Source organism: Amphiprion ocellaris, chromosome 19 (assembly GCF_022539595.1).
Source record: "Amphiprion ocellaris isolate individual 3 ecotype Okinawa chromosome 19, ASM2253959v1, whole genome shotgun sequence".
Lineage (NCBI taxonomy): Eukaryota > Metazoa > Chordata > Actinopteri > Pomacentridae > Amphiprion > Amphiprion ocellaris.
Genome location: NC_072784.1, coordinates 19,221,342 through 19,233,865, shown reverse-complemented (window position 1 = coordinate 19,233,865; position 12,524 = coordinate 19,221,342). Strand labels below are relative to the sequence as shown.

General features: G+C 39.3%; 1 protein-coding gene across 1 annotated transcript; it reads right to left on the bottom strand.

Annotated features, from left to right (window-relative positions):
* Positions 1–2,151: 2,151 nt before the first annotated feature.
* On the bottom strand, positions 2,152–8,375 carry si:dkey-43p13.5 (visual system homeobox 2). The gene is made up of 4 exons (XM_035958088.2): positions 5,934–8,375; positions 5,456–5,601; positions 5,012–5,169; positions 2,152–3,684 (listed from the first exon to the last, which is right to left on the bottom strand). The coding sequence occupies exons 1-4, from the start codon at positions 6,038–6,040 to the stop codon at positions 3,268–3,270; spliced, it is 828 nt and encodes a 275-aa protein (XP_035813981.2). The 5' UTR covers positions 6,041–8,375; the 3' UTR covers positions 2,152–3,267.
* Positions 8,376–12,524: the final 4,149 nt, after the last annotated feature.

Below are 12,524 nucleotides of genomic sequence, written 5' to 3'. Positions count from 1 at the left end.
TTGGGCAGGCAATTTTATGTTTGCAGTGAAAACTCACCCTTTTGAAAAAGAAAGTTTTTGTCTTTTCAAGAATGGTCCAACATTCCACTGTAACACTATATTTGGCTTGTGGGTTAGACTACTTTGTCACTAAAATCTAGACCGTAAAATATTCTTTTTTATTAAGTTATATTACTTACTTACACTACCGTTCAAAAGTTTGGACAATTTCATATTTTCCCTGAAAACTCACACTTTTATTCACGTGGTGACATAATTGACACAAGAGTTTTCTAATCATCAGCCTTTCAACACCATTAGCTAACACAATGTAGCATTAGAACACAGGAGTGATGGTTGCTGGAAATGTTCCTCTGTATCCCTATATAGATATTCCATTTAAAAAAAAACAAACAGCTGTTTCCAGTCATTTACCACATTAACATTGTCTAGATTGTATTTCTGATTCATTTAATCTTATCTTCATTGGAAAAAAACTGCTTTTCTTTCACAAATAAGGACATTCCTAAGTGACCCCAAACTTTTGAACGGTCGTGTATATCTACCTCTTGTCCAAGGTTTTTTTTAACCACATATATAATGCAAAATCAAATCCAGTTAATTCACACTGATGTCTGAAACTACCATACAACTGGGTAGACAACAGTGAAAGATCCATTTCAAAAAGTATTTCAATTGACCTGTTCCCACCAATTAATTAAATGGATGTTTGCGAGACAAAAAAAAAGCTGATTTAGATAGGCCTGTCAAGTTGGAAACATTATTTTGATGAGCTAGAGACATCAACTAAATATTGTGTGTAAATTAAATTCAAATGTCATGCATTACTTGATTTTAGGATAAAACAGGGTGGGGTAACTTAATGAAATTGGCTTGATAACTTTATGTTTCTTCATCTTCAGTTCAAGTCTCAAACATTTGCAGATTTAGATAATAATTTTAAGTTGCAAACATTATTTTTGATGGATCATGTTGCATAAACTTAATATTGTGTGCAATTTGAACTATAACAAATTGCATTAGTTGATTTTAGGCTGAAGTAGCTTATTTTTCTTCACTTTGAGTCCAGGATTTTAAGTGTCCTCCTCTATCTTATCGGGCGGTTAAGGCCAATAATTAAAGATACATTTGACTGGAGTGGAAATTTTATTTCCATTTACTCGGTGTAGTTTGTTGTTTGAACATAATTTCATTAAAAGTTTTCATAACTCAAAAAAGAAAGATGCAAACTGTTGCATTATTTTTTGTTGTTGTTGTAAAGTCCAAACTTTTTCTTTTTTACACTGGTGCAGGATTTCTTCTGTCCTCCTAATATATGACCTTTGAGTGCAATTATGATAGATTTTGATCATTTTATTGCCTCTAGTAGTCTTCCCTTTTAGAATTAACTCCTCCTGTTTCAATAGCTTTCTGGATTTCATCTGTGCCTGCTGAAAGGGAGCAAATTTTTTTATTCTATTTTATTGGGTTTTGTTGGTGAGGCAAAGACTTGGACTTATCTGCTAGCACATATAACTAATAAGCCACTGTATAGTGATATGACAAAAAGTGTTTTTATAAAGGTTGTATGGCTATAATGTATTCAGTAAATGCTTTGTGAAAATTATCTTTTAGGCTCCAGTAAAGATGAAATTTGCTGCAGGATTTATTCAGTAAGAAAACACCAAACTTGTTATCTCTGCCAGCATATATATATGAGAAGAACTATCTGTGACATGCATTGTTGTTTTTTTAACCTCTCTTTTCTTTGTGTGGGGCCTAATTGGGGACTAATTGAGGCCAACTATCCCCATATAAGGATTCTGACCTAATTAGCCCATATCACGGTGTCCCATACAATCCTGGAAAAAACCTTGTAACTTGATTTCTCAGAAAGTTTCATATAGGAAACTGATTATGAATTATACTTTAAAAATTGTGAGAAAGCTTGCAAAGTCATTCCACCTTAACAGGAGGAAACAAAATAACTCAATATGCTTCTCTGACCCATTTTGAAAAGCAGCCCCAAATCAAATTTGACCCACAGACCTCATCAGTGAGCGTTCAAACCTCTGACATGGGGAATGTAATTAGTGTGAGACCACAGATGAAATTGAGTCTTTGAAATCGGAGCGACCCACACTGACCTCATTCATTAAAACCGGCCACAAATACTGTAAGACATGAATTGTTTATTAATTGTCACAAGAGGACTCGGGAAATTCAGGCAGAGCTAAATAGGTTTAAAAAGTTGAAATGATGGCAGACAACAAATAAGAGCTTGTGACTTGATTAGAGTATATATAAAAAAATGCTTTCAGTGGTTGCATTTTCTAAACAAAAACTGCTTGTTGTGTTGTGTGAAGTGTGTTATCATGCCTGTCTGAGGACGTCCTCATGCCCAGAAGGGGGCAGTGTCATACTACACTGTTAGAAGACAAGTCTCACCACTCCCAAGTTGTGGTCAATGCATTAAAAACAGTATTAGTATGTTTTCTATGTGAAAAAAAAAGTATGGAGGCATGAAGAAACTGTACACAGAGTTTGACCTAGAATTAAGAAAGCACATATTAACATCCCTATCTACACCTGTGTGCATGATTCCAGACAATTTTAACATATAATACTGGATAAATATTGCGCGCAGCAGTTAAAGACACACATTTAGGGACATTTATAGCTGTCAGTAAATTAAATCTTTGATGCAGTTCATCATGTGATCTTTATACTGTACAGTCAGTGTTCATGATTTCATTTTCCAGCTATTCCCATTGTTTCCTGCGAGGACGTGCGGCTGCATGTCGACATCCTGCCTGTCTGCGAAGGTAACCCAAGAGGTCAGCGATGAGCTTGTCATTACTGAAATCATTTAGACGTTGCTTGACTGTATCCTATTTCAGGGCGCCCAGATAAACTGATATGTTAAGACGTCAACATTTGTCATTATCTGTTGAAGCCCCGAGCACAGAGCGTGTAGCGTTCATTCAGAGTAAATATCGTCAGTCACATATAAGATGTACTGAAAACCAAAAAATAAAAATCTGCCAGTTGTTACATGAAGTACAGCGTTTTTGTATTTGTATGGAAAAAGTTCCCAACAGGAAATGTCATAAAAGAAGTTAACTGGAATGCAATATAAAAAGGATTTTAAGAATACAGACATGGAAATATTCAGCTAATGTGGCTAAATAATGAAGCTCCTCAGCATCTTACAGGTCAAAATGATGCTCCTGTGTATTTATAGTGTTTTGTTAATATTATCTTTACAAACAGGAAGAAGGGAAATGATCAGTCATTGTGCGTGGCATCGGTTTCCTGTGTTTGTGGCTGTGTGTCACCTCCTGACATGCCTACGGAGCTGTGGATCTCGGCCTCGTGTTCCCTGGCTTTGGCCCTCAGCTTGGCGATGCTGCAGCAGCGGAGCTCCTCCGAGCTCGGCCCCTCCGGCCTCTCCCACTTGCCCGACCTCGGGGTCACGGGCTGCATACGCACGCTCAACACTGCACTCGAAGCTTTTGTCCATGGATAATTTTGTCCTTCCTGTTGTCTCTCCCAGTGCTCACCGTCAGAAGTTTCGGTCTGTTTTAAACCTTTGCTGGCTTTCTCAGGCATTTCATCATCGTCTCTTTTGACATAAGGCCCTGCGAGCTGGCCTTGGAGCTTTAGCTGCCGTCTCATCTTGGCACGGCGGTTTTGAAACCAAACCTTCAAACAAATAACGAGATATTTGTGTAGAAATAGAAATGACGACAATAATGGAAATAATGAAAAAACTTTGTGCACAACTTCTAAAATGATAAAATATTTAGCTAAGAATTCTTGGTTCTAAGTTAAATAAAACCTGTACTGGCTTTGATCAAATATTTCCTGTCAATTAACATGCCGATGATGTATTTTGCAATTGCAGTGACAGAAGAAAAACACACAAAAAAACAGTATGAAGTAAAAATAACTTTGGAGAATACAGATTTTGCCTCACTAACTCTGACTGCTGAAGTCTTAAATTGGTTTGGACTGAAATTCTAAATGTAGTTTTGCACAGACTGAAGTTTTAAACCCACACTTACTGTGTAGCTGTGCTGGCTGATATTGACAAGTACAACAAGGACAGATCAATAGGTGATAGTTTCAATACACATATATTAATGTGAGGTGCACAAAGACAAAAACCTATCCTTTAACGCTTGTGTTGTCTTAAGGTCAAAGAAGACCCAGCCACTATGTTTAACAGCAAAAAAAACCCTGAATGACCTTTATTCAACTTGAGATTTAATTACTTTTCCTAAAGTGACCCCAACATTAGAAAAAGTGAAACATTGTCTTTGTTTATATTTTCCTCAAAGCTGTACATCAACAGGGTACAAAGATTGTCATAGGGTCACTTTTGACCTGGCAGTTAAAATCACAGTCGCACTGTTGTTTCCCTTCAAAAAATGCATTTAAAGCTACTTTCTGCACATTTCTGGTGCTTTCTTAGGGTATACATGTACTATCTCTTGCTAAACAAATAATGTTTACACCTATGCAGTACCATTAGCAGCAATAATAAACCTCTACTTTAGTAAAGAAAACAGTTTTAATATGTAAGATGTAATAAAAACGAGTGGTGTCCACTGATTAAGTACAGTCTTTCTGCCCTCTGAAGAGCATAAAACCCAGACATGTACAAAGTGCCTGACGGGTTGTTTCTTCATGTAAAAGAGATTTTGGGTGGAAAATTCAATTAAGCGCCTCTATTTTAGAGGCAGGTCATTTTTGACCCTTAGGACAATGGGAGTCTACAGGATGTTAAGACCACATGAGGGTTAAAGTTATGTTGCATTTATACTGACAGAAATACGACTTTACATGTTCTTTACTGTACCATAATATGACACCCTGGAATTAACTGTAACTTTATTGGTTTCATCCACTCATCACAAGTTGGTAGCAATGCTGAGGAGTTTAATTTGCACACTGTACATAAAAATTGATATCTGTTGAATGAGTACAAAGTGAAAAATTCCCAGCAGGAACTCGGTGTTCCAATTACCTGTACTCTGGCCTCAATGAGATCCAGTCTGAGGGCCAGGGCTTCCCTCATGAAGATGTCTGGGTAGTGGGTGGTCTCGAAAGCCTTCTCCAGCTCCTCCAGCTGCCAGCTGCTGTAGTTGGCCCGTGCACGACGCTGCTTCACTGGCCTCTGTTCATCTGGAAAGCACAGTGCGAGCACCAATTACACAATCGCCAGCGGGTGACAAGGAACTAATGGCTCTAGATTGGATAATTAGCGCAGCAATCATTAGGCCCACTTTAACACTGCTTGATAATTGATTGTTAGTTACGAGCTGTTAGTCAGTCTTTTGTAAACATTTACACTGCGATCAGATGGCGCTCACAGACCGTCTTAGAGACTGTGGACATGTCGTGCCAGTTTGGCTCTATCTGAACAGTCTCATACAAGTGTCAGTTTCCTGTTTTTGCTGTTTGAACTCACCTATGCTCTCTGTGAGCGGCCCGATCCCGACCGCCTGCGTGGCCAGCAGCAGAGCTTCCTTGCATGGCTCCGGCTGCAGATAATTCCTCAGGGATTCATAGCTGATGAAGGGCCCCGGGATCAGGATTTGAGGCTGAGAGCCCAGTCTGCTCGGGAATGCAGGGAAAAAGTGAGCTGCAGGTGAGTGGAAAACTGCAGGAAGAAGAGTGGAAACCAGCTGCCCTGGGCCAAACATGTCCAAGCTATTAAGAGTCCAAGATTTCGAGGCAGTCCACTGAAAATGGCCAGGGTGGCTTCTAGGTGGATGCTGGTGGAATGGTCAAACGCATCCCAATGTCCAGGGTAAAGAAAAAGGGTAGACAATGAAACAATTATAATGTTAAATGTGTCCACTTCAGCTGCTGTTTGGTGCTCAGCGCAAGTAGAAGGTGTTGCCTGAAGAGTAAAGGTAAGACTTGAGTAGTGGAGGTGGTCTCACCTGAGCTTTCTTCTCCTCTCCCCCTCCTCTCCCTGATCACATGACATCCAAACAGACAGCAGGACTTGCTTCATGGGACGGAGCAGAAGATCCGACCCATGATTCATCTCTCAGTATCACCCCATTAGCGTTTACTGGATTTGTCACTAGTTTTCTTTTCCTTTCCTCACATCCTACATATGTCCTGAACTTCTTCTACCCAGAACAAGTTGCAACATCTTCTGAAATTTCAATGTTTCAAGTGTGACTAATGGGAGCTGAGTACGTTGCGAGGATGTTTATGCTCGTTTCGACACACACACACACACACACACGTCAAACACACTGAACTCTTACCTGACCAGTTTAACGGTTGTCAGAAACAATAAGATCAAATCACTGGAGCAGTAATGAAAACAACTGTTCAGTTCTTGAAGCAAAAGAAACAGATTTCAGTATAAACACACAAACCTGGAAGTTTATTTGCTGTTTTTAAGCCCTGGTAATAGCCTGGGATTTACTCTGTTGTTGATTTTATTGTATTTCTTTCAGTAAAGTGATGTTTTATTTCTAAATCACCAAAGATCAGCTGTGCATCATGTCAAGCTTTAGAGCAATGGACTTAATGATTAGCAGCAGTGTAGCGCAAATCCCTATTTAACAAAATGCTACAAATCCACTAACTGAATATTAAACCAGGAATAAAAATCAGCTTTTATAATGCTTGGTATGCTCTGCTGTTTCAGACTTATTACATCTTTTTGTCATCTTTCTGTTTGTAGCTTCTACATCATTTGGTCCTGGGTGTGGTGCTTTCTTGACATCATTTTAAACCCAGGTGGTCTTTGTATCGATTTCATTAGCTAAAAAACCTTCTGAAATATGTCATCAACTGTTGGATGGATTGCCTACAAATTTCCGATACACATTCGTGGTCCCCTGAGGATACAGCCTAATTTCCTCTACCCCTAGAATGAACCTGTAATAACTTTGGTGATCCCTTATTTTCATGTAGCACCATTTTCAGCCAAAGTTCTAACAATTCCAATGCTTTACTTTGTGACCGAATACTTATACATATAGTATGATGACAAGGTTTGATGGTACCATTTTACCAAAACAGGAAAAGCACTCAGAGTGCAGTACTCTGCCAAGGCTGCTCTGTCATTGTATCATTTCCAACGGATGAAATCTTCAAAAATTTTGTGGCAGAAATCACGGCACTATAGAATATGGCCATTTAATATAGATGTACCCACAAACAAAATGACATTGTGCTGAGCACAGTCGTGTGTTATGTATGTGTACATTACGCATGGATACCGAATCATGTGACCTAAATATGTAGCGGGCAGCGGGAATTGATGGGACTCGGAAACACTAGTCCCAATAAGTCCGCAACGGTCAATTTGTAGTAGGATCACAATTGTGATCATTAGCAGGCAGCTGACGTAGTGTTCACTTGTTGTCATAGTTACAGTGACGCCGTGCTGCTATCTCACAATGATACAGAAATTTTTAACAAATCCATGGATCCAGACTATAAGCCGCATCGCTGCCAAAATTTAATCTAATGATCTTTGTGCCATTTCTGACCTTACCTGAAAATTTCATCCAAATCTGTTTGTCCGTTTTTGAGTAATGTTGCTAACAGACAGACAAACAGACAGACAGACGGACAGACAGACAGACAAACAAACGTTCCCAATCGTCACATAAAACCGCTGAGGCTCCGCCTCCTTGGTGGAGTAATAAACTATCATGAGCGCATTAAATGTATTTATTTACCTAATTAACAGTGCCATAGAGCTGCTGTTGTGTTTATCAGTCTAATTGTCTATTTTCATTGGACTGCTGCAACATGTGTTTGTACAAGATCCTCATCAGGAAATCTGTTGATGACATGATGAACGCTTATTTCAAGAGAGGCGCATTGACATTCTTTGCTAAAACACACTTTTATAAGCTTTCTTAACCAAAACCTAAACGAGCAGCTGAGTTGCAATAAAAGAAACACACTTAACTGTTATAAAATGATCATACTATAGGAATAAACTCCTGTTAAATGATCAGCTCAAACAGAAAACTTTTGATTTGTGGTATGCTGGCACATTCTCTCCAAATTGAAACTTGTGTATTAGATGCTAAGCAGTGAGATGAGGAGGAACTGCTTCTCTAGTCATAGTAAAGTACTTATGTCATAGTATGTGTTTGTTAATAACTGATACGTGCAGGAGGAAAGAAAGTGCTAATATATTATTACCGCTGCTGGAAAGTATTAAGTCAGTCGTCAAAGTGTTACCAAACACTTAGAGGATTTTTCCGTCTCAGATCAAAGCATACATATCAACACATTAACAGCCAAGACAGGAAGATTATTAACACTTTTTTCCCCCTTTGAGTAAGGCAGCTGTAGCTTAGCGCTGATGGATCCGTGATGAGATGATCGCCAGCACTGCCTGTGTGAATTAAACACAGATGTGTCAATTAATCCAAAGATACATATCACCCAACAACGTACCTCACTAACTGCTCATCAAGCTCAGATGGTGAAAAACACGCTGCTGTCAGTGTTGTCACAACTGAACCGGCACCCTGAGGTGGCTTTGATCAGGCCGGGACCTCTGCAGGAACCAGCTGAGGTGAGTCACGGGATGGTCATTCCTACAGCGAGGACTGCAGCTCCGTCACCTGTGCGGCCCTTTCATCTGCACCTGTTCAAACACTAAATTAAAGCCTTAGTGGACGCAGTAAAGAGGTCAGGATTAGCAGTTGAGCAATTTGGATCTCTTTAAAGCCTGAGTTGAAACTGAAAGCTGATATTTAGGTGAAGTCGACTGTGTTTTTCTATCAAAGTTGCACTGTTTTAATCTTCAACGGCACTGAAACCCAATCAAACAAAACATTCAAACATTTGCATCTATTAATCTGTAAAAGCTGTTATAACCACACAAATAATACCTAGCAATAAACATTTTGTAACTTCATATTGAATTAGTTGATAAAAAACAGATTTTAGTGGTACTTTCCGTTTGTGTGGAAGCTTATGGGAAAGGACAGACAGAGATTGAAAGAAATCATTTCTTGGCTTTTCAGGGAGAAAGAAAATAGATTAGAAATGTCTGCTTTGAGCTGTGGCTAAATAAACACTGTGTGTGGTGGGACTGATGACTGAATAGCCATCTCCGTTTGTCCCTGGCACACAGACAGTTCCGGGGATTTCTGGTCTGTCTGAAAGTAGACCCCCTTTCCCCACCCTCAAACTCCTCTGTTTGTCTGTGCCTGGGTCCTTTAATGCCCATTGATCCAGATAATCAGGGACAAAATTGGTGAAAAACCAGTGGGGGAGGTTCTGACAGTAGCTGCTCTAAAGGCCTGCTCGTGGATAATTGAAGGAGGCATTAGGACAACAATAGTAATGGCTAATGCCAGGTTGTATTGGTATTTTGACTTCCCTGAATGACATGGCAGCACTGGAGATCTAAAACGGCAATCATCGCATCATTAGCAGACCTTTAACGGCAGAGACAGAATGTGCATTATCTGTGGGTTTAGCGAGTCACCAGTGGGATGCCCTTCACACGTCTTTAGCTTCAAGTGGACTTGTCCAAGCTTGTATTCATTCATTGCACATTTTTAGACAAGGACACAGAAAATCCCCCCCAAATGTGCATTTTGAGATCTTGAAGTCACATGGATGCTTGACATTCACTGTGTAAGATAAAGTAAATGCAGAGTTTAATACAAGAGGACTGTTTCAACATGGAACAGTTGCTATGGCTAACCTTAAATTTGGGTTTGAGGGCACACAGTTTAGAAGCCAGTCCTCATACAATATAAAACTTAAACCCCTGGGAAAAGACTCAGCTTAAAGGTCTGAAGAGGATCTTTAAGCAAAAATATTATCAATCATTTGTAACTGGCAAATCTAAGTCAAATATTCACTCTGTTTCAGCTCCGTTTTAGGTCTCCACCACCTCTTATGAAGAATTCTCCACGCCAGCCAAAACAGCGAGATGTTAACTGTGTCTATCAGGTGTTTGTTGCTGAGCTGGTAGTGTACAGTGGGTTTTTAATAAATTTCCCACTGAAAACACTGAAAACAGCTGCTAGTCAAGGCTGAAAATGATGCTATTTGAGCTGTGAGACCGAACCAAAACAAATAAATTCGACCTCCCTATATGGCTCTGGAAAGCTGAAGGGAGATGCAATTTTAGGTTTAAGAGAAACCTTATTCACATTGTCAGCTAATGCATTGATATTATATAAATATTGATAACAGCTGCATTAAAGGGGAAAAACACTCAATAACAAAGTGAATCACAATCATAGTTTCAAATATCCACATTAAACTGTTACCAAGGCTCTTATGTTGACATAAAATACTTTTTTAATCTGGATTTCGTTGTGGAAAAACATTTCCAATCGAGTTGAAATCGAAATTAAATGATGTCGGCTATTTACCCAGTTTTTTTTCCTTGACAGACATGGCTGAAGGGGATTAACCGTCACACTGTGCCCCTCAGTGTGAGAAGATATCATCTGATATAATGGAGATCATGAACGCTGCACATTATTATTCTTTCTCATCCACTACAATGGCACTTTAGCTCATAAAACAAGAGTTCTGCCAAATGTCATAGGGAGATGGATGATAATCGTCAGCTCCACTGTCATGGGAATGTATCTATCTGGTGTAATTTGCAGGCTGGAACAGCAATGAGCATAGATTCAATATTTAATGAAAGTATAAGTGAAGCTTAAGGGTTGTCACTTATGCCTGCGCTCTTAATGACATGTCACATTTTCATACTTATCGGATTGGGTCAATCTTAACTGCAATTACTGGCTTCATTTCTTTTTAATTCATTACAAATGTTGGATCGTTTCAGTTGTCCACCTCTGTGCAAACATGTCGGAAATGTATTCTCGGGCTGCTTGAATATGTATTTTAGTGTCAACTGCCTGCCCAAACTTAGGCCTAAAATCTATTAATGGGAGCGTGGATTGGTATAATTCAATCAACACACCTAAAATGTGTTTGTAACTTGGAGAAAAAGTGTGTTTCATGGCTGAGGAAGCCCCTATGCTTGGTGTCCCACTCTCCCTGGTAATAGTATCCCACAGTGAGCAGGTTGATTGTTTTAGTCCTGGATCACTGGCCATGGGATAAACCTGAGAGCCCAGCCTGCTTTTCATGTCAAAACCTTCAAGGGAAAGCGGCCACAATCCAAGAGCAATCACACTTGAGACATCAAAGTGCCAGGGAGAAGAGAGGCGAGAGACGGTCCGCGGATTTTTTTTCTCTCTCCATGCAAGCCAAGTGCAACTCAAGCGTGGAGTAAGAGGAGATGATCTAAGACGAGGGTGCCATTGAGAGGAAGACGGAGAGCAGACAGATGTGCATGGGCAGGTAGCGGCACATCGGGGCCCCTCCTGAGGCTGAGAGAGACACCGAGAAGCCTCCGCTGGCCGCATTCCTGCTCGCTGCTCATTCACTGTCCACTTTCACATGGGCAGGAAAACCCAGTGGCGACCAGCATGCAACCCACAATCACTTGCATGGGCTGAGCTGGAAGAAGTGTTTAGATTGTTTAAAGTACGGATACAACAATGTATAAATGCATCTTTATAAGTAATTCAAACTGTTTGAATAAAAGTGGGAGCTCTTAAAAGTTTCAAAAGTCCAAATTCTGATAAATAGGTGTTTACAGAATGTTTTTTACCTGTTAGAGACGGAGTTAGTTTTAGCTACTACTTTAAAAATTGTGGATAGGTCCAGTGGTTCCCAACATGAGGTTTTGGCATTAATTGGGGTGATTTAAAAAAAAAAAGACACAAATTTAGGACTTGTTATTCTCTGTCTTTTTTTTTTTTTTTTTTAAAAAATAGTAGCTCCAACTAGTTTCTGCTTTTTTGTAAGGGTTCATACCTCGCTAGTCACAGAGTTAAATAAATGCACGTACTTACTTTCCTGTACTCCAAATGTTACATAAAAGTAATAGAAAATACTAAAGTATTATCAGCAAAAAGGCTCTTAAAAGTATCAAAAATGCGCATACTGATGGAAAAATGTGTTCAAAGAACTTTATTGTTTCAGTAAAAGTTCTGTTGAGGTGGATCTCGCTTTTGCTACCGTTTTATAAACTTGTATATTTGTCCAGTGGTTCCCAACATGGGGGGTTGATTTAAGCTGGTTAAGGTGGAACTATTTTAGCTACTAGTTTATAAATGTGTAGATTAGTCGTGTTGTTCCCCACACAGAGGGTTAGCAATGAAGTGCAGTAAATACATTTCTTTTTTGAAGTTTTTGCTCTTCATTGTCATTTAGCCACTGTTTCTGTAAGGAGTCCTGATTCATGAGTGAAAAAGATTCACATTCAGGGCATTTTAGTAAATTGAACATTGCTTTTTTTTTATAAATTCTTAATCTGAAACGCCCACCTCAACACAGTACTTATAACACATGTAGTTACTTTCCTGCATACAAAATGGAACATAAAAACACTGTATATTATCAGCAAAGTGCTCGTAAAGTATAAAAAGGGAAAGTGCTCCTTATGCACAAAATGATAGAAAAATGTGTTTGCAGAATTTCACCATTTCAGCTGT